The sequence below is a fragment of the Phascolarctos cinereus genome, unplaced genomic scaffold, assembly GCF_003287225.1.
Source record: "Phascolarctos cinereus isolate Bilbo 61053 unplaced genomic scaffold, phaCin_HiC Scaffold_1;HRSCAF=81, whole genome shotgun sequence".
Classification (NCBI taxonomy): domain Eukaryota; kingdom Metazoa; phylum Chordata; class Mammalia; order Diprotodontia; family Phascolarctidae; genus Phascolarctos; species Phascolarctos cinereus.
This window is the reverse complement of record NW_027555514.1, coordinates 69,696,643-69,723,771: the sequence shown is the minus strand read 5'-3', so window position 1 is coordinate 69,723,771 and position 27,129 is coordinate 69,696,643. Positions and strand designations below refer to the sequence as shown.

General features: G+C 38.0%; 1 protein-coding gene and 2 pseudogenes across 3 annotated transcripts in view; 1 reads left to right on the top strand and 2 right to left on the bottom strand.

Moving 5' to 3' along the window:
* The window catches only part of CCDC7 (coiled-coil domain containing 7), a 129,645-nt gene that overhangs the window by 34,264 nt on the left and 68,252 nt on the right, over positions 1 to 27,129 (bottom strand). For 2 of the 3 annotated variants that reach the window (XM_078152215.1, XM_020990456.2), the window contains exons 11-13: positions 18,481 to 18,511; positions 15,477 to 15,575; positions 9,954 to 10,048 (exon numbers count right to left, since the gene is read on the bottom strand). In XM_078152215.1, the coding sequence (XP_078008341.1) occupies positions 9,954 to 10,048; positions 15,477 to 15,575; positions 18,481 to 18,511 (225 nt within the window). The remainder of the gene's footprint in view (positions 1 to 9,953; positions 10,049 to 15,476; positions 15,576 to 18,480; positions 18,512 to 27,129) is intronic. The other variant, XM_020990460.2, reaches the window with a different exon arrangement.
* LOC110211247 (cyclin-G1 pseudogene) lies at positions 2,565 to 4,284 on the top strand (annotated as a pseudogene).
* On the bottom strand, positions 25,511 to 26,304 carry LOC110211172 (ER membrane protein complex subunit 3 pseudogene; annotated as a pseudogene).

Genomic DNA, 27,129 nt, shown 5'->3' with positions numbered 1-27,129 from the left:
TCCAGGCTTCTAACACCTTACTCCCCTCCTTCTTACACCTTGCTCTTCCTTTTCTGTGGTCCTGTGACACTGGCTGTTCTGCACACAGGACATTCCACCTCCTCATTCCAACCATTTCACTGGCCATAATGCCCAGGCTGGCACACTTTTCCTCTTCATCTCTGCCTTACAGGATCCCTGGCTTTCTTCAAGTCTCAGTTGAAGTCTCATCTTCCACAAGAAGGTTTTCCCTTTACAAAGAACGGCAAAAAACAAACAAACAAAAAAACAGTCTCTGTTCTTAGGGAGCTCACAGTCTGCCTAATGGAGGAGACAACATGTAAATAGATATGTGCGTGTATATATACACACATACATATACATGTGCACATGGATATATACGCATACACATGTGCATGTGTATGAGTGTGTATATACACATTGTGTATATGTGAAAGTCATAAAACTTCCTGGCATATATACACACTTGTATGTGTGTATATATGTGTTTGTGCACACATACCTAGATACATATGTGTACATATCTATTTGCATGTTGTCTGTTTGCTACTTGACTGACTGCCCACCCAACCTTCTCCATGATACAGTTCTCTGTCACTGCAGACATTCTAGCAGAGACTGAATAATCACTTCTCAGGAAAGCTGGAGGAGGGATTTACGCAGCAATACTCTAAGAGCCCACAAGATGGCAATATTTCCCAAAGATTTTTTTTTTTAAACCGATCAGGTAGCTGAGACTGAGTAGCTAACAGTGCTGAAATAAAGGAACACAGTGTAGGTTAAAAAAAAAAAACTAAAAACAATAAAGATGATGGTTTACTTGAGGAAAAGAAAACAACTTGGGAAAGGGCCGCTTCACCCTTTCTTTGAATTATTCTTTCCCAGAAAGACATCCTTCATAGGAAGTTAAACATGTGAGATGTGACAAGATGAAATACCCTCACTTGACTGTCCACAAAAAATAAAATTGAAAGGCCAATTCTGTGCTTGTTGCTGTGACAGATACAGAAGAAGAAGAGGAAGAGGAAAAGGAGGCAGAGGAGGAGGAAGAAGTGGAGCAGGATGAGAAACTGCCCCTGCCCTCAAGGAGTTTATGTTTTACTTCTGAATATTGTGAGTTCCTTAAGAGCAGAAGGCTTTTAATTGGAAAAACAAGACATACCCAAGAAATAAAACAATATTGAGTTACTCGGTATTGTTCTATAGGGCCTCCTCAAGGAAGCATGTATCCAGGGCTCCTGTGGAAATTTCCTAGGAATCCGAGGACATAGTGACTCATTCTTGGGCCTTTTGGAGATGATGAAATTCTATGCTACATCTGGCCATACAGTGGCTCAGAGTTTAAAGGAGTTTACTATATGCTATCGTAAACCCTGAGTCATCTCTTGGCTGCCCTTTTTGCCCCACCTTCTGTAAGAGGCCTTCTGTCCAGACCCACCCTCCTCACCCCCCAACCCTCAACCCCCACTGCTTGTAACTTCCTTTTGAAATTATGTCCACTTACACACTATATATCTTTATTTTACTCTATATGCTCTCAATATATAACTATAGACATAATTATTTGCACATTGTTTCCTCCATTAGAATGTGAGCTCCTTGAGGACAGAGATCGTGTTTTTGTTTTTCTTAATATCCCCAGTGCTTAGATAAATATCTGGCACATAGGAAGTGCTTAAAAATGCTTGCTGACTAACTGGAAAATAGAATACTGTGTCTCTTAAAAGAAGGAAATGCTTCTGGCTGGCCCTCTAGACTCTTCAGGTGGCAGTATATGACTACAGTGAAGGACAGAAGATGGGTCCTTCTCTATACCATGGTAAAAACTCACTCACTTGGCAGCTAGTACAAGGGAACCACAAAAAGGTGAGCTTTCCCAGAACCCTCTGACTGTTTTTTCTTCTTAGATGTTTTTTCTTGATCTTTGCAAACCAGTATCCCATGGCAGACATGTCCAGGATTGGAACTTGTGAATTAAAAAGGTAGGGAAGTCTGCAGCACTGTCATGGCTGTTTCCATGGTTGGTTGTTGTAGAGGCACTGGCAGACACAGGAATAGTGAGCTACGGAAGTGGTGGACTATGGAAATAAGAACTGACTTCTGAGAATAGCAATAGGCATTTGGCCACAATATGCATCTCAATCCAGCATGTAACATAGTGTAAACATATAGTAACACATAATAAACACAATAATTGTTTGCTGATTTGACTGACAGACTGGTATAAAAGTGTTCCCACAACTATCTTGAAGGTATCTTCAGAACCTATAATGACTGGCAAAAGACAGAGGCAGCCATGAGTAAGAATGGTGAAAGTCAAGAGCTCCGCGGCCTGGGACTAGCATCACTCTCAGCTCACTGGAGCCACTGCCCCGCAAACCCCCTCCATCCTCTCCCCCCTGGGCCCCTCTCCTCTCCCTTACATAGTTCCCGCGTCGTCCGGGACGTTTGGACTAATTTTGCAGGGTGAGGAGAGGACAGGCCCGGGGGGGGGGGCCGGGGAGGCTTGCTACTGAGGAAGAGCTGCTGCGAGGAGATCAAGATGATAGACATTGGTAACAACTGAAGCTCAGAAACTGCTGCACCAGCTGAATGTTCTGTTGGAACAGGAATCCAGATGCCAGCCAAAGGTCTGTGGCTTGAGACTAATTGAATCTGCTCATGATAATGGCCTTCGGATGACTGCAAGACTGAGGTACTTCGAAGTGAAAGACCTTCTTAGCCTAACTCAGTTCTTTGGTTTTGACACAGAGACTTTTTCTCTAGCTGTGAATTTACTGGACAGATTTCTATCCAAAATGAGGGTACATCCCAAACATCTTGGATGTGTGGGATTAAGTTGCTTCTATCTGGCTGTGAAATCCACAGAGGAAGACAGAAATATCCCTTTAGCCACTGATTTGATACGAATAAGCCAATACAAATTCAGTTTCTGACCTGATGAGAATGGAAAAGATTGTGTGGGAGAAGGTGTGTTGGAAAGTCAAAGCTACTACTGCCTTTCAGTTTTTACAGCTCTATTATTCACTCCTTCATGAACACGTACCATTTGAAAGGAGAAAGAACCTGAGTTTTGAAAGACTGGATGCTCAGCTTAAGGCATGCCACTGTACGATTATGTTTTCTAAAGCAAAGCCTTCTGTATTGGCATTGTCTATAATTGCACTGGAGATTCAAGCACAGAAATTTATAGAATTGACAGAAGGAGTAGAACGTCTTCAGAAACATTCCAAGATAAATTGCAGAGATCTGACCTTCTGTCAGGAACTTGTAGCAAAGTGCCTAACTGAATACTCATCAAACAAGTGTTCTAAACCAAATGTTCAGAAGTTGAAGTGGATTGTGTCTGGGCGCACTGCACGTCAGTTGAAGCATAGTTATTACAAAATCGCTCATTTTCCAACAATCCCTGAAACTGGATCTTAATAGGATTCTTATGGTGAAGAAATTCAACTGTTTTGAAGGCTTATTTCACATCAGAACTGTGGACTCCAATATTAGAATGGACTTAAGCTGTGAAGCCTGAAACATAGCAACTAGGTTAGCATTGATGTTTTCAGACTTAAGAGGAAAACAGGCTATAGTTGGAAATTGATTATGTGTGCTGCAGTTGGAAATGTGTTTGGGACTAAATTATGATCATCTTTGAAGTATGTTTATAAAAACTAAAACTCAAATGTGAACCCTAATATAGAATAAGGATGGAAGACCATACTGTGAATTATCAGTTAATATTGATCCAGTCTAGTAGTACCTGGATCAGCATACTGATTATAAGTAGTATTGATGGCAAGGTGTGATTGACTTTAATTGATGTTATTTTAATTGTGATGCAAGTTCACATCAAACTTCAGAAAAATGGTATGATGCACTTTAGTATAGTGTCAGGGTTACTAGTCTTTGAGGCAGTATAAACAACCTTGTTAAAGCCTTATACAACTAGATGATACAATAATTCTAAAGATTTATTTTTGTTTGGCATATTTTTCATTTAAATTTGATTATAAAATCCTATTAAAGTTGTAGACAGACATGTTAAATTTAAGTGATCTTCAAAATTATCCTAGGGAACAAGTGATATGGTATACAAAGTTTTATATAGAATGATTTTTATCTCAGTATCTAGCTCCTTAGAAAATTTCTGTTGTACAAGCAACTCTCATAGTCTGCCAATCTGAAACCTCAGCTGTACCCTTCTAAAGCAATATATGCTAATGCTAACACTCTAGAGCTTTTAAATAAGGATTACAGTTGGTATGAAACTGGAACTTTCATATAGAGCTTTCTATTTAAAAGCAGTACATATGGGGTATGCTATTGTTATAATGCCCCCGTAACAGTTCAACTTAGACTAAAGTGAGTTGTCTATCCAGATTCAAGTAAGCAGCAATTTAATTGACTAATTATGTGATAGGTGGAGCACTTAAGGCTAGTTGTAGGTTAATGAATCTAAATTGACATATAGGGTTGGGAAAGCATACAGTTAATCAGTGCAATATATAGCTTAACTTCCACAATAGCTATAACTAGAGTTCAAATTTCCCTTTGACATCATGTTGTGGGGGAAAAAACTTCCCTTTGAAGATAAACCAAAGAACCACAGTATGTCTCATATGTCTTATGCTTCATTTTGTAAAGCGTTTTGCAGATGCACTCTTCAGTTATTCCTAAACACCTGATTCAGTGAAGAATTTCCTTTCTAATTCATCAATGCAAACTTAAGTTGGCTGAAGTAACCTAACAAAGTACCTTAATGTTCTGGTACTAAGGAAGTGACCTTTCAATAAAACTATTGAAATGCAAAAAAAAAAAAAGAATGGTGAAAGTCTCTTGAGCCTCAGAGATATAATCAGTGTGGAGAACTGTAGTGATATGCTATGAAGCCCAAGAATGGGCTTTAGTTCCACTCTAATCTATTATTCAAATTCTGGGAATCCATTTGCTTGATGTAGGAGGAAAGGATGAAACTAAGAAGTTCTACTTGCTAAATGTTCTTTTACATAAATGTATGGCAGATATTATCATAGTCTTGCCAAGATGAGCTATTCATAGATAGGTTATTGTATGTGGTTACTGGAGTAGACTAGGACATATTCCAAATAGGCCAGGGGTGGGGAACCTGTGGCCTCTAGGCCGCATGTGGCCCTCTAAGTCTTCAAGTGAGGCCCTTTGACTGAATCCAAACTTCACATAACAAATCCCCACATGTGGCCGCAAGGGCACAGGTTCCCCACCTCTGGAAGTTGAGCAAGGGTCTTCCTTAATCAAAGCAGCCCTAATAAAAGATTGGTAAAAAGCTTATAGAAAAAAATGTTTTAAAAAATTTTCTATAATATATTTCAAATTTGTCTCTTCCTTTCCAACGCCACTGCTGCAATCCTGATTCAGACCCTTATTGCTTTATTCCCGGAATCCTACAATAGCCTCCCTCCTACGTCTTCAAGACTCTCTAGGCCTTATATTTCTCTTTTATCTTCTTCTGCTCCCCTATACAAACCCTCTCTTTAAGTCAAGGTAGTCTTTTCACGGCGGAAAAACCTTGTACCTCTGTACTTTTAATCAAATTCTTAATCCCTCTTCTCTCCTCTCTACTTGCACATCCTTCAAGGCTCAGCTTGTCACACTGAGCTTATCACAGTCACAACAAATTTGCCAAGTAGGCAGGAGAAATGTCTACAGATATTAAGGGAAAAAATTGAATAACAAAAACTTATTCTACAGCTATGGGAAACAGTAAGAGAGAATGGAATAGAATATTCAAAAAAGCAAGAGATCAACCTGCAATTCAAAAAGACATAACCTGCAAACCTGAGACTAATCATAAATTTAAAAAAAAGGACTTCAACAAAGGAGATTCATTTCAAATATTTTTAGAGGGAAAAACGCTAAACAGAACAAGAAGTGTCTTGCAGACACATCAAATAAATGCAGAAGAAAGGTAAATAAATATGGTAGGAAGGAATAAACAAAAGATGAATAAACAAAGGAAGAGATAAACAAAGAAATCAATTTTTTCATGTTTAAAGATTACTATTTAAACTAAAAAATTGACATATGAGGTTAGGAAAAAAGAATAAATAGGAATCATCAAGGGATGTAGAGGTGGAAAAGGGGGGGAAAGAGAGAAAGGAGAAAGAGACAGAAACAAAGAAAGAGAGATGGATGAAGCAATTAATTGTTAAGTTATTAAATTATTAAGCACTGAATCTGTGCCAGGCACTGTGCTTAGTGCTCAGGTTACAAATACAAGCAAACAAGATCTACTGTCCTTCATTTTCAAAGAGAACCAGTGACATCACAGGATGATGTCTTGACTTGTGCATGAATTGGATTTAAGTGAAGCAGAGCTGCACAGTCATCAGCCTTACTCTTTCTTCCAGAGTCACAAAAGTCCAGTGGCAAGACAAAAGTTAGGCAATGGCCCAGGATGCAATGGATGACTTTGGCGTCTTTGGTGTCTAACCAAGTTCTAAGAACTCCACAGCACCTGCTTCTTTTGGTTGGGACAAATTGTTCTCATCTGCCTATTCTGCCAAGGGAAGCTTCCACATGCTTGGAGTAGAAATCCACTTAATTCACCAACATGTTTGAGCTCTATCAGTTATCCTCAACCTTTTCTGTCCTGTCTGCCAAGACAAGGGTGTGCTACTGTATAAGCTACAGCTTCTTGGAGTTACAGGTAAGAGTTGGGTGACAGGTGGACAACTAAAATGGATGAGCAGCCCTGAAGAGGGCTCAGGAAGCCCTCATGCAAAAGGTGCTAGTCCTCTTAGAATACCCCATACACCCCAACAAGCAAGCAAGATAGTCTCATCCTGAAAGAACTTAAGATTCTAATGGGGGATAAAACTGAAACTGTAACACAGGGCCAGGAAATACAACGGGTCATAAACCAGCCAGTCAGCCAGCAAGGAACCAGGAGGATGGAAATGCCAGGAGATACAGGAAGTTGGATTGTCAAAAGTCTAGGCACACCATCATGACCTAAATACGCAGGAACTAGAATGGGGCAAAGGAAATAGAACACCTGGGAGTTTCTTTCAAGACCGTATATGTTTCCTGTGAACGCATAGTCAAACTCAAAGAATTGCAGATGAAGGAGAATACCTGGTTGGACTCAAAAGGTAGCCAAAAAAAAGGTCCTGAACCATCAAGTCCAACTTCTTCGTGAAAAATTCATTCTCAAACACATATACCTCATGGTGGATCAAGAGCAAAATGTGCTGCCTAGAAAGGTAGTGTACTCCCTCCCAATGGTGGACTTAAAACAAAGACTAAATGACTATGTCAGTATATCGTAGAAAGCATTCTTGTTCAGGTATGGGTTGGACTAACCACATGGCCCCAAGGTCCTAACTCTGTACTGACTGTGAAATTCCATGATTTAGTGATATTACCTCCCAAAAAATTTTTTAACTGAAAAAGTAATAGAGAAACATAATTTAAAATACGACAAAATGTATGCATAGATGCATATATTGGAATTACTCTATGAAGACATATGACTAACATAGAGAATCAACTGTAAAGCGTTGTTTACAAAACTGAGTAATTATAGAGATGTTCAATATGCATGGTTATGTTGAACTTACATAATAGAAAGAATAACACTATCCAAATTAGATTTGGTCCAATACCATTTAAGAGTTATAAAAATAAAAGATCCATACTCTCAGGTATAATAATAATACTTTGAATAATACTTTAAAACAGCAATTATCTAAACTACATGATTCTGAATAAAAAAAATGGATCACTCCAATAGACTAGATAATAGTGAGCAAGAATCAGACATATACAGTAGTCTTTTATAGGAGCTAAGCATCACAAGTCTGTGTGTATTTAAATATATATTACCTAGGTTAGCACTAAGGAACTGCTCATCTGGATCCACAGGGTCTAGAGCACCAAATTCATTCCAGGTTCTCTATCTAGGTATAAGGTGTACACTAGGTTCAACTCAAAGTGGGGATTTGCCTCTAATAAGAAGGATCCTTATGTTCTTATAATCACTGGCTCATTAAGATGCCTACCTCTCGATGCCAGGACAATTGTGATTATAGTAAATTAGGTCATGGCTCAGGTTTAGTACCTTCCAAAAGAGGGAGTAAAAAGATATTTATTGTAAATGGGACAGATCACACACAAATACACATTCACAAATGCTAAACACAGGATCTTTACAATAGTATTTCTAACAGAAACAAACTTAAAACAGGATTTAGTAACAACTTAAAACTATTACAACTCTCCTGGGAGGTTGATACTCAAACTTCATAAGAACATAAAGTGGTTTGTGAGATAGCTTTTAGGATAAATTAAAAACTCCTCTGTGGATAATTAAAACACTTCATAATCTGCCTTGACCTTACTTTTCCACATCTAGTCTACATTATTACCTTTCACTCTCTTTATTGTCCAGGTAAATTTACATCTTTGCTATTCCTCACATACATTATCCCATTGCCCTTCTCTGTGCCTGTGCCCAGACCTTTGATGCACTCCCTCCTCTCCTTCATCTCTCAGAATCTCTAGCTTCCTTTAAAGCTCAGATCAAGCACTGCCCCCTACATAATGCCTTTCCTGATTCCTCAAATACTTTGTACTTGTTTCCTCTTCTGAAATTACCTTGCATTTACTTTATATATGTGTGTGCGTATCCATATATTCATACATATTTGTGTGCGTGTATATAGGACAGAGGCCATTTTGTTTTTATCTCTATATCTCTAGCACCAAGGATAGTTCATGAAATATTGTTTGGTGGTTTTTCAGTCATGTCTAACTCTTTGTGACCCTATTTGGAGTTTGGGGTTTTCTTGGCAGATACTAGAGTGGTTTACCATTTCCTTGTCCAGCTCATTTTACAGATAAGGAAACTGAGGCAAATGGGTGAAGTGACTTGCCCAGGGACACACAGCTAGTGAGTGTCTGAGGCCAGATTTGAACTCAGGCAGATGAGTGTTTCTGACTTCAGGCCCATCACACTACCCACTGTACCACCTAGCTGCCCATCATGAAATATAACTGGTATTTAATAAATGCCTTTCAATTAACTGGCTCCAGCTGCCTCAGTTTAATAAAGAGGTAGCATGGCATAATATGTCAACAGCCAGCCCGATAGTCAGAATACTTGGCATACTAGTTGTGTGACCCTGGGGAAGTCAAGTCACTCCCAGTGGCCCAGTCACCTGTCTAAGACTCTAAGTTCCTGAGACTTCCTTATAGAAGGAGAGTTCTGGTGAAAAAATGTTTGAAGTCTTTCTTGATGTATGATAAAACAAACATTAAATACCTATTGTGCTTGGAGCACTGTGCAAGGCCTTTCAGAAGATACATAGTTTACATAAATTCCTGCCCTCAATGAACTTATATCCTTGTTAGAATGGGAAGAAGGGGAGAATGAAGATAAAAATACTAATTACTAGCATATACAACTATAACACAAAAAGCTATATGATGAGTACATCTGCAAGTTATAAAACCAAGCTCCATGTGAGATCTGGTAAGGGAGGCATATATACTAATTGGGGGTTCAGAGAGGATTTCCTGGAGGAGGTGGCATTTGAATTAGGGTTTAAAGAATATGTAGGGATTCTACAAGAAAGAAAAGTAAGAAGGGGCAGTTAGGTGGCACAGTGGATGGAGCACCGGCCCTGAAGTCAGGAGGACCTGAGCTCAAATCCTGCCTCAGACCAAACACCTGACACTAGCTGTGTGACCCTGGGCAAGTTACTTACCCGCAATTGCCTAAAAAACCCAACCAAACAAAAAAGCCAATAGAGAAAAGTAAGAAGAGCATTCCAGGTCTAGGTAATAATGTGAGCCAAGGTATACAGCCATAAGAGTGCCATGGTCAAAGGAGACAATAGTAGAGATCAGCTGGAATACAAAGTGCATGGAAACAATGTGAATCCATTTTTTAAAAATTATCCCTTATCCTTATTTCTTACCTCTCTAGATCTCCAAGTCTTGAGTCTCTGGATGCTTTTTTTTCTAATTTTTTCTTTTGTAACTCCAAGAGTATCTTTTCTCTCTGTAGCAATTGCTAGATAATGATAAAGTCAGAACAAATAATCACAGATTATAGCAAATCCTCATACGGTGCTATCAGGAGATAAGGGGTTTTTTTTTTTCATTTTATACTTATAGTCAATACAAGACCAGAGGGAAAGGATGGAATACTGAAGGGCCATTCTTTCCTGGGCCCACTTCTGTCTCCTATCTCAAGGACCTTTTACCTTATTCACCCACCCAGTCAACTCAAATTTTCCCATGAGGTGAACTTGGGGCTAAGGTATACCTAGAAGGACTGAGGTTTCCCCCTGCTCAGTAGTTTAGCCTGATTAATCCAGACAGTCCTTACTCTGTAAGAGTCAGTGCCCTTGTCCTTTGAACAGAGGCCAAATTTCAACATGTCACTTCAAGGAACATTGGGCTAGAAGTCAAGAGATCTGGGCTCCAGTTCTTGCTCTCACAGTAACTCCAAGTCTATATTTTCTTCTCTGTAAAATTAAGAACGTGGACAAAGTAGTGTCTAAGGTCCTTTCTGGCTCCAACAATCTGTGGGCCAGGAGACTTGGTTTCCATTTGCTTCTCACCTCAACTCAGCACTAATTTCAGAAAGAGTTGAATCAACCTCCCTCTGACTTTGGCTAAGTCATTTCCTCTCATTCAGCCCTTTCCTCAAAAGCATCTATTTGTTTGCTGCCAAGAGTCACCATTCCACCTTCACCCCTCAATAATCAGGCTCCTTGCATGACAAATATGATGAAACAACTGACCTAGTTACCCAAGAATAATTAGTTGAAACAGGCAGCTATCAAATGGCCTATTTCTTCTGGGATTAGGTAGTTTCACTAGCACTGGCTGGCTCCACGGTATCCTATGGTCTCCCATAACCCCCAACCCCTCCTCTCCTACTGAGGATGATTTTCAAGCCACTTAGCCTAAAAATAGTTCATGGTATTTGCCCCAAGAGCAAAATTCTTAGTTATGGGCCCCTTGTTCACCACCATGTGGTAGGGGAATAGCATTTGATTTACAGTATAATAGAATCTTTGATGTGGAAAGGTGTTTTGTATATCCTATTGCATATCTTCCAAGGAAGTCAAATAACCAAATTAATTTGGTATACAATGGTTATTGAAACTTTACTTGAATATTGTGATGAATCTGTGACTTCATCATTGTAGATATGCCCTCCACTGAGGGAAAACACAATCTTTCTAGATTTCTCACCCTATGTGATTTTTGTCCATGTTTTCTTGTTAACACTCCATAAAGGATCTGCCCAGCATAGGTATATGCTATTATTTTATTTTCATTTCTTTTCATTACTTGACCAGGGTGCTTTTTAAGCACCCATATATGTCCTCAATAATGTCTTTTACACTGATTCTTGTGCATCATTGTTGGTAATACTACAGGCTGATGACACCTACCATATATCTTTCAGCAACAACAGACTTATATATGCTATGCACGCAGGAAAACAGCCAATGCTTTTAATATTCTAGGAAAAATCATTCTTTCATTGAAGTTATATTATATTATTATAGCATTTAGATTGGATTGGCAACATAGCCCCAACAAAATGTCAGATAGGCATTTGTCCCTTAGAGTACACCTTCTCTACAACAATAAATTCACTGTGCTAAGGTTATCCAAAATTCATATTTCCACCCATCAAATAAATATAGGACAAATAATGACAATAGCCCCAATTTTCTTAAGGTCCTTTCAGTCCACCCAGTATAGGCAAATATCTATCTAGTTTCCTTTGGTTTTTGTTTTGTTTTAGTCTGCACCTGTAATTTCATCAATGTCAAGAAGTCCTGGTGTATGTCTTATGCCCTCGGAATAAAGTCCACAAGGCCTGTCATTTTATTCTGTTGTACCAATGCTAGGTGCATTTTGTCATTTAATTAACTGCTAGAGTAATTATTTTCATGATGATAGCAACATCCCTTAAGGGGAATGTAGCCTACAAAAAACATAAGATAAAGGAGGAAAGGCAGCTTTCAGTTTTAAAAAGACTATGCTTTATCAGAATAATTACATCCATTTATCTATTTTTAGTTCAGCTAGGTAGAACAGTGGATAGATGCCTGGCCTGGAGTCAGGAAGACCTGAGTTCAAATCTGACCTTATATACTTACTAGCTGTGTGACCTTGGGCAAGTCACTTAACCTTGTTTGCCTTAGTTTCCTCAACTGTAAAATGAGCTAGAGAAGGAAATGACAAATAATTCCCAATATTTTTGCCAAAAAAACACCAAATGGTGTCACAGAATCAGGCATGACTAAAAAATGACTAAACACTGTTATTCATTCTTTTTCCTTCAGTCATTCAAAGACATTTTGGGGTTCACCTACTTTGCATAAGGCCGTGTGTTAAGCACATTTTGAAAACCTCTCAATATTCTGAAAGCCTCAATATTCTAAAAACCTCAAGCAATCAGTAATTCACAAAAATTGGTCATTAGCCTGCATTTGTCTATCTGTCTCTTTCTCTTTTTCCCTCTCCTTCTCCCTCTCTTTCCCCTAGTACCTTCAAGACTTTCTATAGAACTCCTTGAATCCTTAACACTTACCCCTACAACAAAATTGCAACAGGAATTGTTTCTTGTAGGTGCTGCCAATTCCAACTTCAGAAGCTCTAGGAGCATCACAATAGGTACAGTTTACCTTGCATGTCACTGAAAGGCAGCAAAGAATGGAGTACTGGAAATGCTACATAATAATAATAATATTTATATAGCACTTCAAGGTTTGCAAACCACTTTTTACAAATATTAATACTATCCTTACAGTCACTCTGGGTAGTTGTATTATTATTATCTTCATTTTACAGATAAGAAAACTGAGGAAGATAAAAGTAAAATGACTTTCCTAGAGTCACATAACTGGTAAGAGTTTGAGCCCAGACTCAGGTCTCAATGATGCCAAGTTTAGCATTCTATCCACTGCACTACCTAGGTACCTCAATAAGCACTTATTAAGCACCTTTTGTGTTTCAGAAAATGTACTAGGTGCTGGAAATATAAAGAAAAAGAAGAAAGGAGTCTCTGCTTACATTCTCCTGGTGGGGAAGGGACATATACACATACAAGTGTATATAAAATATATACCAAGTCAACACTAGGTGATTTGGGGCATGGGGATAACACTAGCACCTGGGCATCAGCCAAGGCTTCATGGAGGAGGTGACACCTCAGCTGAACGCTGAAGGAAGCCAATAATTCTAAAAAGCAGAATGAGGATTGGGGATTCCAGGTCCACGAAAAGATGGGAGATGAAACGAGAACCACCAAGAAGGTCGGTTTGTCCAGACCACATAGTTTATGTCAGGGAATAATGTTCAATAAGCCTGGCAAGGTAGTTTAGAGAAAAATCATGAAGGATTTTTGATGCCAACGAGTAGAGGTTATTATTATTGTTAATTACCATAAGGTAATAGAGGCACTTGATCTGCGTATCCAATCTGTTAACAAATCTTGTCATTTTCACTTTCACAGTATCTCTTGTATACATCCCTTTCTCTCCATTCCTACAATCACTCTTGTACCTTACCACCTTTTGCCTGAACTATTGCAATAGTTTTCTGGTAGCTCTCCCTACCTCAAGTCTCTTTCTACACCAATCTATCCTCCACTCAGCTGTCTAAAGTAATTTTGAAGCTCAGGTCTGATCACGTCATTCTCCCCCAACCCCCCACTTCATAAACTCCAGTAACTCCAGGAATAAATAGAAATCCTGTTTGGCATTTAAAGACCTTCATCATCTGACTCCTTAATACCTTTCTAGTCTTCTTTCACTGTGTTTCCCAACCATCCAGCTATGCTAGCCTAATTCCTATTCCTCACACCTGACCAGCCATGTCCAGAGAGAGTGCCTTTGCAGGGGCTAACCCCCGTGGCTGGAATGCTCTTCTCCTCACCTCTTACACCTCCTCCCTTCCTGGACTTTTTTCGAGACTCAGCCCAAATGTTACTTTCTGCAGGAGGCCTTCCCTGGACCCCTTGTTTCTAGTCCTTTCCCTCTGAGATTCCCTCCTATTTACCTCCATACATTTTTTAGGTACACAGTTATTTGCATTTTTGTGCATAGTTATTGCGTGTTGTTCCCCCTCTCATTAGAATGGAAGCTCCTTTGGGGCAAGTACCATATTTTAGCCTTTCTTTGCATCCCCAAAACTTAGCACAGTGCCTGGCACAAGGTAATTGCTTAATAAATGCTGAAAGATTTGCTGACTTACAATTGGCAAGAGTGGAGGGTGAGGAATAAAAGGGTAGGCAGAGTAAAAAGAGATGAGGCAGATTTGTAATTTCATTGGTTTAGGGAGATTCCAGGTGAGAAAATTTCCTCTACCCATAACAGATCAGCTATTGTTCTGCAGCTTATAGTTTTAAAAAAATTACCTGAGGTACTAAGAGGCTTAGTGACTTAACCAGTGAACAACCAATATATTTATTAAATGCCTACTATATGCAAGTCATTAAAACATATCCTACAAGGGAAAGAGAGTTAACCACAGAGTTAGGAAGACTTGGATTCAAGTCCTAGATCACAGATATAGATATAGATATAGATATAGATATAGATATAGATATAGATATAGATATAGATATAGATTAGATATAGATATAGATATAGATATAGATATAGATATAATACATCCTATATAATATATGATAAATAATATATACAGTATGATATATAATATGTAATATATGATACATAAAAAATAAAAAAATAAAAAATATATAGGGTATATACTATACCTACATCATACATACACATGTATGAGATATATATATGCATATATATATATAATATATGTATATGATGTGTATATATATGATATAGGACTTGAATCCAAGTCTTCCTAACTCTGAGGTCAGCTCTTTTTCCCCTATAACATATGCGCTAATGATTTGCATATTGTAGGCATTTAATAAATGTTAGATGAATGAATAAAAGCTATTGTGATGACAGCAAAAATACTTTAAAGGTTTTTTTTAAGTTTTGTTACCGTTCAGTTGTGTCCAACTCTCTGTGACCCTGTGGACCATAGCATACTAGTACTGTCCATGAGGTTGTCTTAATAAAGATACTAGAGTGGTTTGCTATTTCCTTCTCTGGTAGATTAAAGCAAACAAAGGTTAAGTGACTTGCCCAGGGTCACACAGCTAGTAAGTGTCTGAGGCTGCAATTGAATTTAGGTCTTCCTGACTCTAGGCCCAGTGTTCTATTCACTAAGCCACCTAGCTGCCTCCTTTTTTAAGTTTACCTGATAGTTAATGTCAACTGAGACAGTAGCACTGTTTTATTTCATGATTTTTAAAAGCAGTATTGTTTCAAATACACATGTTACGGATAACCAAAAACATTTGTAAAAATATCTTTTTGATGCCCTGACCCCAAATTACTAATATCTTTATTGTTATTTTTAAACTCTAAAATCATACTAACCTCTGTTTTTTCTGGACCTTTAATTTTTTTGAGTTCATTCTCTAATATCATTCTTTCCTCTGTTACTAAATCTAAATCATTTTGAATCAACTTGTATTTCTAAAAGCAAATGTTACATTGTTATGTGACAATGAAAAATATATGTGTATCTAAAATTATAGGTTATCAAGATAATTAACAGCTTAACTTCAGAATTACATATTTAAAGTAAATAATTGTTTTAAGTCTATTTTGTAAAGATATAAAATACAATAGAATTTCTGGACTACAGATTAAACTATTTGCACTAACACACATGATGTGCATGATTTAATAAAATAACTTTACTCTCCCTAAAAAAAAAAAAAGATAATTAACAAGAAATTAATGAGAAAACAAAGATGTTTAATTTACTATTTTTTAAACAAGCAGTTAATTTAGGCTCCAAATTACCCTTGTTTGAGTATCTATATTCTACTGCTTGATGTACAATGCTTTAAACAGAAACATTACATAGCTAGGAGTCCTTCAATACTTCAAAAGATCTATGGTTTCATTTGTGTGGATCAACATACCGCAAAAATCCCATGTATGATCAGACTATTTTCATGGGCTACTCCAACCAAGATAAAAATAATCATTAGTTGGGGGCAGCTAGGTGGTGCAGTGGATAGAGCATTGGCCCTGGATTCAGGAGGACCTGAGTTCAAATCCAGCCTCAGACAGATAACACTTACTAGCTGTGTGGCTCTGGGCACGTCACTTAACCCCAATTGCCTCACAAAAAAAAAAAAATAAATAATAATCATTAGTCCTTTGGTCAAGAGTCCCTCTATTAGAAAAGTTGGTCCTCAGGTTACAGTACATCACTGGACCCCTAGGTGAAGTCTATTCAGTACTGAACTTATCAGGGTTTTCATTCCACAGACAAAGATTTTGAGAACCCAGGGTCACCCATACACTATGACAAACTAGAACTGTAGTGGAATATAACTACATTAAAATTTTTAATAAAATAGTAAATTTTGGGACTTCTTTTAAAGATTACCATTTCCATTAAAATGTTAAATCAATGTGTGCCACCTAGAATAAGGGTACCTGAACAAAACTATGAGACAGGAAGGGCTGTGGTTCTGCATTTTTGGATCCTATATAAATCTCACTTAGAAATGTCTCAAATTTACTTCACTGACTTTTTATTCTTGTCATGTTTATCAGTTTGTTGTAACATCTTCAAACTAAAAAAAGTGGCTTTTGCCTTGCTCATTTTCAATAAGTTACATTACTTAGTTTATTCTTATTTAACTAACTACTCTTACTTCACTTATTCATCAGCTATGTCGAAATGGAAGCATTTAACATATAACCTCCCCCTCAAAAAAACCATATATGTTACCTCCCCCTCTTAAAAATGGCCGCTTCATGTGGAAACAGTGAAAAAAGGGAAAGTGATTACATAATTATGGAATAATTTTGTTCTCTTTTTGGAGAAGAGAGTTTGGGAAACTTGGTTCATTTTCATGAACGCGTTTATCATTAGTTAATTAAAGTGTCACCTTTTGGAGTCTTTTAAAATGAACATACGCAGTTCTTAAGAACCCTGTATTCATCCTCTAGCTCCCCAAATCTCAGAGGGGTCTAAGGAAGTCTATGAAATTCTTCTAAAACAAGCTCCAATGTGAGCAAGCTGGACTCAGAAGCCTTTAAGGTCCCTTTAACTCTAAATCTAAGATCCTATTGTAACATCAAGAAAGAATTTAAATAAAATTTTATGAAATAATAGTTAGGAAATATAAGTGGCACTGAGAACATAATCATATATCAGCAATGTGTAGTTTAGCTTCTAAAATAAGTCACAGAAAAACAGAATTTGTAGTCTAAGAGCGTGAAAAGGAGACAGATCTATGATTAAAGAGGACATTGTAGCAGATTAGAGAAATTTTACATTGGACTTAATACAATATTAACAGTATAATATGCTAGTGCAAGAACTTTACAAATATCCTAAATATCTTGCTTTGGTCAGATCAGAGGTTTACTCATGTCTAAAATCTGGCAATGTCAGAAATAACTTTTACTACAATGCTTATATTTCAATCTCCCGGTGGCTCATTATTATATATTTCATGCTACTAAATATAGTCCAATATAACTGGGTTTTTTTCTTCCAAAAACTACTACTGACATACTCAGCTTTTATTGCATTAGGATATCTGTTGTTACTCTAGTTAATGGCAACACACTTGCCCCACCAGAAGTAGGCACAAATAGAAAAATCTGTGAAATAGTATGGAACCTATGCCATAACACTATAGTTTTACAGGGAAGGTGGCTCCAAGTCAACAAATCTAGTTGGACTGGTTGTCAATCAGGCCCATAAACCACAAGAATCTGTAACTGAATCTCTTAATGATGAGGTGTCAAGCCGTTCCCAAGATTTCTTGCAAGACAGAACTCATTCCGGAAGGATAGAATTACAGAGCCTTGGGGCTGGAAGGACCTTAGAATCATCTAGTCTGACCCCCTCATTTCACAGAACAGGAAACTGAGCTCTCTCCTAAGTGTTAGAATCTCTCTGATTATCTTGGGTCACGTTTCCAACACCATTAAAAACTACAGGCCCAAGATTATAGTTGCAAAAATCTGAAGTTTCCTACCCAGAAAAACCAATTAGGGTGGAGAAGTACTCTAAAAAAATCTATATCTAAAAACGGATGAAGAAGCTATGTCAAAGAATATGTGTATTAATTTAAACTTTTGTGAACTTAAGCCTTACATTTGCATAAGATTCTCCTTTATTACTTATTCTTTCCAGGATCTCCCCACTGTCACCCCTTATGCAAGCCTGGAACATCAGGTATCATTCACTCCAACAGCTAGATAGATGGCTCTCTACTAGATCACTTGAGAGCTTGGACCTCAAGGTGTTTCACTAAGAACTGCTGGATGTATCGAGGGCAGGGAGCTACTGATACACTTACTGCAGGAAATAGACAATTTCAATTTGAAAGTAAAACATACTTACAAGCTCAAGATTATCTAGTTCATTCATCATTCTGGAGAGAGAAAAAAACAAATTTCATATGTGAAATATATTTTGCATTAATAATTGTTGCACAAAACCCAAGTTTACACAGAAGTGAATCTTCTGAATATTCTAAATTCAATTTAAATGTGCCACCAGCATTCAAGTAATTAGGTTTCTTAACCAAATTTGTACATTATTCTTAGTGTTAACCCCGACAACTACCTGCATTATGGTCACTTACCCATCCTCTGAATTTCTCCTTTTCTATTTGACAATGATTAGTTTTCTTTGAATCTTATACAAACCTCCTCCCTACCTGACCTCCAAAGATGAGATCTACATCTTGTCACAAGTTTTTTCTAAATTCCTACTTCTCTTTGAGATATTTTGCACCTGAACACAGGGGGAAATGTCACAAAGGTACTGCCAGTGTTCTTTTCCATCTGTCGCCACTTTGGGGCATAAAACCAACGGGATAGTGAATGGTTCAGCACATACGGCACCGGTTTTTACTTCTGCCTGAACATTTCCTGGTTGTTTTATTGAAGGAACTTTCCATGTTCCCAGTAATTGAGTATCTAGGGTTGGATGACATCTGGGGCTGCCGATACAGGGACTGTTGTGGCTACATCCACAAAAGCAAGAGACTAACAAATAATAACTGCTCCTATGTATCTTTCCAATAAACCACACCCACAAATCTCTTGCACAGTCACTTTATGCATGTCTTAGTGCAGAACCCAAAACTCATTAGCCACATTCAGAATAAAAACACAAAATATGATTCAGACAGGTGTTTCTTTTACATCCCAAGTCGATGAAACTGGCAACAGAAAGTCTCTTCAAAGGCAAAGGAAACAAAACCTGAAAACTCTGGGAGATGTATGCTTGCACACATTTCCTAGCTTCACCAAGGGGCACTGATTGTTAACCCTAGTCACTTTCAGGGAGCCTTGGAAACACACCTATTATATTAAAATGGGTTTTCACACAATGTACCAGATGAAATCCAGCTAAAGGGAAAATACAGTAGACTTAGATGTCTCTTTTAACCTATAATAAGTTTGCATTTCCTTTGACAGCTGCCATATCACATTGTTTAATCACTTTAAGCTCACAGTTCACTAAAACTTCCACATCTTGTTTTTATAGGAACTTTTCCCTAGTCACGGAATCTCAGAATTTGAAAGCTGGTCCAACACACACACAAAAGAATACCCCCTACAAAATAACTGACAAGTGGTCCCCCAGTCTTTAAAAAATCTAATGAGGGGGAAGCTGCTTCCTTAAGACTTCTACTTGCAGAGATAATTTTTCTCTAATCTTTCTTTCCTTTTCCTCCCTAGTATATTCCTCTTCTCCTTCCATTCTTCTCTGAAGATCACAAAGACACAACAGAACCAAACATGCCTTCTAATTAGAATCCCTCTATGGCTGGATAAGTTATTCTTGGCTATAAACCTATATTCTTTGCCTTCTGGAATATCATATTCCAAACTTTCTGCTCCTTAGTACTGGTGGCTGCTAAATCATGTGCAATCCTGGCTGTAGTTACTTGGTACTTAAATTCTTTCTGACTGCTTGTAGTACTTTTTCTTTGACCTGGAAGCTATGAATTTTGGCCATGATATTCCTGGAAGTTTACGTTTTGGGATTTCTTTCTACTTGCACTTTGTCCTCTGGGATCTCCAAGAGTGGAGTAATTGGTTAGTGCCATTTGTGAAGAAAGGAGGGAAGTGGTTTGACATGAGGTTTTACATTGGCAGCCTAGAGGGAAAACCCTAGATTCTCTGGACATCGGAGAAACAATTAGCTGTGAGACTGTACTACTGACTCATGGTAGACTTTGTCTACCATGCCATAGAAACCTTTTTACCCTGAAAGCTCACTCCACCTTGGGGCTACCTCTCACACTTCTCTCACATTGAAAGTACTCTCTGTAGATCAAAGCATACTATTTGCTATTTTTTTTCTTCTGTTCTTTCTGATGGTTCCTCCTATTGGCTCTAATTCTTACTTACAACAACACTAACGTGAAAATATGTTTAATAGGAATGTATATGTATAGCCTGTATCAGATTGTGCACCATCTTGGGGAGGATGGTGGGGAGGAAGGGGGAGAAAAATTTTAAACTCAAAAGCATATGGAAGTGATTGTTGATAAATCAAAATAAATTTTAAAAAAAGAAAAGAAAGTACTGTCTGTTCCTATGATCTCTCCCTCTTACTGGCTGGTTCCTCCCAGAACCTCCAAATTAAGGAGGTAACCCAGGACAACCATCTCTTCATTCCTCTCTGACTTACAGGACATTCTCTACCATTTCTTTCCCCACCCCTCCTGCACTGATTTTCAGCTCCCTTTTATATTTTCAGCTTTCTCCATTGGAAGAGAACTATTTGTATTTCTTTCTGTTTTTATTTGTATCTCCAGTACTTAGAATAGTGCCTAGCAGTTAGTAAATGTTTATTAACTCACTGGTTCTTCAAGATCTGGGCAGTTTATGATTTCTTGAAATAGAACGTCTAAGGTTTTTTTTGGTCATGAATTTCAGGTAGCACATTTATTTTTACATTTTTCTCCTGTTTTCCAGGCCATTTGTTTTTGTTTACATTTCCTTACATTTTCTTCTATTTGTTTTAATCTTCTGACTTTATTTCATTATTTCTTATTGTTTCATGAAATTATTGGTTTCTCTTTGTTCCAATCTAATTTTCAGGGAGTTTATTGCTTAGACGAGATTTTTGTACCTCCTCTGCTGAGCTGTTAATTCACCTATCAATCCTTTCATTATTCCATAGCTCTCATTTCTTTTCCAATTTTTTCCTCTAGCACATTTCATTTATTTTAAAAAGGTAGCCTTTTAAAAAAAAAACCTCTTATCTCATCTCTTCTGGAAATTCTACCTGAATTTATGTTCAAGCTGTATTTTTGAGGCTTTGCTTCTAAATATTTTGTAGTCACTTCTTCATTGCTTGTGTCTAGGGCATCCCTTCACCATAATAGCTTTTTATGATGGGATTCCTTTTTTGTTGTTGTTGTTCATCTTCTAGCCTACTTCCTGACCTAAGACTTTCTGTTAGGGCTAGGCTCTGCACACTCTGGAGGGAAGGTCTGGGTTGGTCACATTGCTATTTCTTAAAGTACTGTATATTATGTCATCCCCAGGATCTCAGGGACAGCTCGGGCTGAGCACCTGCAAGCTATCAGTGCTCCCTAAGTGGTCTGAGCTAGGGCAAAGTCTGAATGCTGTCCCCTTGGTTAAGTCCTATAACTTTCTGACCTGGTCTTGGGCCTGAGTAAGAATCGACTGCTACTGGACTCAACCATTAATCAGACAGTTCTTCCAATTCAGAGTGAGAAAAGTACAAGCTCTACTTTGGTCTGTAATTCCCGGACTCATAAATCCTCTGCAGACTTCACATTGGGGTAGATGCTGGAACTGAGAACTCACTCTGCTCCTGGGTTCAGAATCACGTCACTGCTTCTTGCAGAGCCTAGGGTCTGCCAACCCTCTGCATAGATCCCTTTCTCAATCTACTAGATCTGTGACCCAGGGTGACAATGTCAACCATTGCATCCTGCACACAGTGCCCTCGTATGGATCTGAGACCTCCTCTCGCCCTAGTGCACAACTTTTCCTTGTGCTATAGTGCCTCATTTGTACTCCTAACCACACCCAGTCCTTAGTGTCCACAAACCTCTCTATCTCCCTATGCCCACCCTGGTCTGGAAAAGTGATTGTGACTGGTGATGGATTTCCTAATTAATATTCTGTCTGGCGTGTTTTCTCTATCAGTTTGTGGGAGTTTCCACAAGGGGCTCACTGTACTGTTCCCTGCTACTCTGCCATGTTCCCAAAGCAATCTCCTGATTGTCAAATTGGAAGGTGCTCTTCCAGCTGGCTGAATCTGAATCATTGCTTTTCCCCTCATCCACTAATTTAAGATGCAATAAAAATTATCTTAGGTTTATCTAGCACCATCATTAAAATACAAATAACCAGTAAGCAATTTTTTTAAATAAAAGAAACTCAGTGGTAACCGGTTTTGACTGTGTTTAGGCAATATTAAGGGAAATGCCAACTGCAGCCATTCTCATCTCTCCTGCTCACTCTTTCCAAATCTCTCTCTAGTCTCTCTTCAGAAAGACTTAAAAATTGCTGCTACAATGAAAACTCTGCCATCAGTTCTGATCTCATGATAGCTTTGTCTCTTATAAAACTAGAAAGAAAGATAGCCCTCATGGTCTTTAGCAATTATGGCCCCTTTGAAAGGCATCAGATCCATGCATTTACTGAATGATTGTTACACAAGTTAACCCAACTAGACTCTACTTTTGTCCTTTTTAAAAAAAATAGACACAATATTTGCAGCATCCTTTCTCCAAAGTCTTTTTTGTTGTTGTTGGGTTTTATTGTTTTTGAACTTTTTAATCATCAAGTCAACTAACATCAAATGAGATAAATATCTCCATACAAAGCTGAAAGATAGGATCACACATAAAGGCATAAATCGGTTTTATGAACAGCTTGCTTTTCTCTTTAAAGATATAATTCAACATGTTACATCCCCAAAGCTGACCTGCTTGTCTGCGTTTTCCAATGACTTTCATTCTCTTCTCTTTTATGCATTTTTAAATGCTTCAATGACTCTTTTTTCTTACTTTTAATTTTTCATTGTGGTAATCCTATTGCTAATCCCTCTCCTCCTAAATTAAAATAATAATAAAACAAAATCATTGTATCACATAAGTATAGTCAAGCAAAATAAATCCCACACTGGCCATGTCTGAAATGTAGATCTCATTCTGTACCTTGATTTCATTGCCTGTCTATCAGGACGTAGGTAATGTATTTTATCACTAGTCCTTTGGAATCATGACTGATTCATTGCATTAATCAGTTCTTAAGTCTTTTAAAGTTGTTTTTGTTTACCATACTGTTACTGTAAAAATTGCTTTCAGGTTCTGCTCACTTCATTCTGCACCACTTCATTCAACTCATCCTAATTTTGTTTGAAATCATTTCTTCAATTATTTCTTACATCACAATAATATTCCATTACATTCCATGGTACAACAATATCCTAATACCCCTACCCCCATTTCCATGTAAGGTAGGGCTAGTTTTTCCTTAAAAAGTATTTAAACCATCCTTGAGACTTGGTGGGGTATGACTAATGGCTCAGGTTACTGACATCACTTCCTGCTCACCTGTGCATAAAACATCTACAGGGAGTTCCAGGTATTATCTGAGATTTGTCAAATAGACTATGATGGGCAACTCAAGAGATACGACAGCTTCACTCTGCTGAATCAACTCAAGATGTCACTGATGCATCCTTCCTCTGATATAGTCAAGTACATCTCCTTTTGTTAATGGCTGAATGGTCTACAAATATCTCATTTCATGACAATATCAGACCTAAACTACTAGAAGACATGGCCCAAGATAAGCATAGCCCAGAACACAATCACATGCTGAAATTTGTTTAGCCATTCCCCAATTGATATGCACTCCCTTAGTCTACAGTTCTTAGTCACTACAGAAAGAGCTACCATAAATATGTGTGTACATATTTTCCTCTTTCTTTGATCTCTGGGGAAAGAGAGGGAGGGCCTAGTATTGGTCTCTCTGGGTCATAAGGTATGTATAGTTGATTGGGGGTGAGGGGGAGAGAGAGAGCAACAGTTCCAAGCTGCTTTTCAGAATGGCTGGACCAATTAACAGTTCCACCAGTGTAGTATGTTTGTTTTCCCACAGCCCCTCCAACAATTGTCATTTTCCTTTTCTGTCATGTTTGCAAATCTGATAGATAAGAGGTAGAGCTTCAGAATTGTTTTAATTTTCACTTCCTTAATTATGAATGATTTGAAGTAATTTTTTCATATTTTTTATTGTTGAAAGCTTGGATTTCTTCCCTTGAAAGTTATCTATTCATATCCTTTGGCCATTTATCTATTAGAAAATGGCTGTCATTATTACAACTTTTGAGTCATCAGCATATAATACTATTCGTATGCCAATAATACATCTTAGATATCAGATCTTGACAAGAGAAACTTGCTGTAAAATTTTTTCCCAGTTAACCATCTCCATTCTAATTTGAACTGCATTGGTTTTATTTGAGTAAAATCTTCTATTTTATTCAATCAAAATCATCCATTTTATTGTCTGTGATCCTCTTTAGCCTTTGTTTGGGCATGAACTCTTCTACAACCCATAGGTTTATGGGGGAAACATTTTGTTGCTACTATTCTAACTGCCATTTCATTAAATTAGTGTGCTTTGAACAATTGTGTATACTGCTTATTAATGGTATTCATATTGGTTGGGGCTCATGATCCATGTTTTTAGGGGTACAGAACCTGGGATAGATGTCCACTGGGATACCCACTCCAGAACAATATTCCTGTCATGGGTCTCCTCCCACTGATATTCAGGAATAGTTTTCTCAATGATTTCTCAATTTCTCAATTCTTATCCTTTCTGAATTATTTTCAGTATTAACACTATTGACTCTACCCATACCCTGTCCTTCTTGAGTGTTTATAACACTTCTATTTCCTGATTCTCCTACTGTTTGACCAATCCTCCTCACCAGCTTTTGTAAGATCATCACAAATGACCCATTCCCTATGAGTCCTGTCCAGGACCCTCTTCTCTTTCTATGTTTTCTCTCCAGTGATCTCATTAAGTTCCATTGATTCAATCATCATCACTAAGCAAATGATTCCCAAACATACATTCTCTGCTGGGCTCCAGGCCTACATGTTCAACTCCCTGATAGACCTTTCTGTCTAGATAACTCATAGATATCTCAAATTTAACTTTTCTAAAACATAACTCATTACCTAAACCCAATCATTCCTCTGATTTCCTTATTTTCTTTTTTTTTTCAACATGTCTAACCTTGGCTCCCCTTTATTCTGACCTTTTCAAACACAAACAACAAAAAAACTCTTATGATTTCCTTGAGCCCAGCAGTGGGCTGGAGATGTCAGTATTGGTTTACCACACCTGAGCCTTCAGAAAAGGGGTGTCTGTAGCTCTTTCGGAACATGCTTTCAAAATGGAGATCCTGGGCCATGAGCTCTTCTTAACATCATCTAGTGCCCACTGATGATCAGTAAGCTCCAAAGATTCCCACTCAGTCTTAAAAGCTTTGTTGGTGTCTGCAAGGCATGACCATTGCTGCTCCTGCATCACTCAGGATTAGTCTGCAGTATTGCCTTGGCCCAGAATAAGGGAATAAATGCTTCACAGTCCAAATGCATTGAGGAAGTACCACGATGCAGAACTCCACCAGGATGCATCTAAAGTGAGCAATTCAATTCCTTGCTATAGCAGGGATTTAAATCGGAGCGTCAGAGGAAATGTGACCGTGGTTGTTACAAATCCTGAGAAAGTCATGTTGATCCATCACCAATAAGAACCATAGGAAGTACATTTGTTACATTTCCTTTCATCATGTCTGTGAGCATGGTAGGATCTGTCATAAGAGACGGTGGAACTACTTTCCTCTTTGTTTTCCATCCTCAGGGTTGTTGAAATAATACTTTCATGTCAAGAAAGACTGTTTGGGAATGTATTCTCCATTTTCTCTGAGGACTCCACTTCGAATTAAGACTTGACTTTGGAACACCTGCTCCTGGGTGAGCTTCTTGTTGCTCTACAGCAGGATGGACAGATAATGGCAGATCATGCCCACGAAGAAGGTGATGAATATAATGGGCAGGACCACCCAGAGGTGGATGTTAGAGTCCAGCAGCAGACATCGTGGATGGGGAATCTGGGGAAGGATGACCACCAGGGACTCCATAATTTCCCTATTTTCAATCTCAGAGTAATCCTTGATTTTTTACTCTCTCTCATCCCACACATCCAATCAGTTGCCAAGTTTTTCCATTTTACTTACATAATCTCCCTTATATTCATCCCTTTCTCTCTACTCTCAAGGTCACCACTCTAGGTCAGGCCCTCATCTCCCCTCATGTGGACTTTTGCAATAGCCTTTTAATTAGTCTCCCTGCCTCTAGTCTCTTCTGTCTTCAATCCATCTTCCACATAGCTGTCAAATTCCTAAAACACAGGTCTAAGCATGTTACTGCTCTGCTCAAAAAATGTTAATAGCTCTCTTATTTCCTCTAGGATAAAATGCAAACTATTGTTCATGTTTATGCAAAGAGTCAAAGGATATAAGCAATTTACAGAGGAGAAAAGAGAAATAGTAACTAAACATCTGAAATATAATCAGCCTCACCAATAAATAAATACAAATTAAATCAACTGGGGAGTATCACTTCACATTCATTTAATTAGCAAAATTAATTAAAATTTTAATTTTTGTTGAGTAGATTATGGGAAAATATGTATACATGGCTAGTAGCAAGGCAAATAAATGTGGGGTTTTTTGGAGGACCATCTGGTACTACATATTCAGAATCATAAAACTGATTATATTGGTTAACTTAGCAATCTCGTTATTGGGAATACACACACACACACACACACACACACACACACACACACACACACCCAAGGAATTAATTCAAAAGAAAAGTTCTACAATGATGCTTATGGGTAGGCTATGCATAAAGTAGCAAAAATATGGAGGGAATTCAAATATTCAACAGCTGGGAAATGG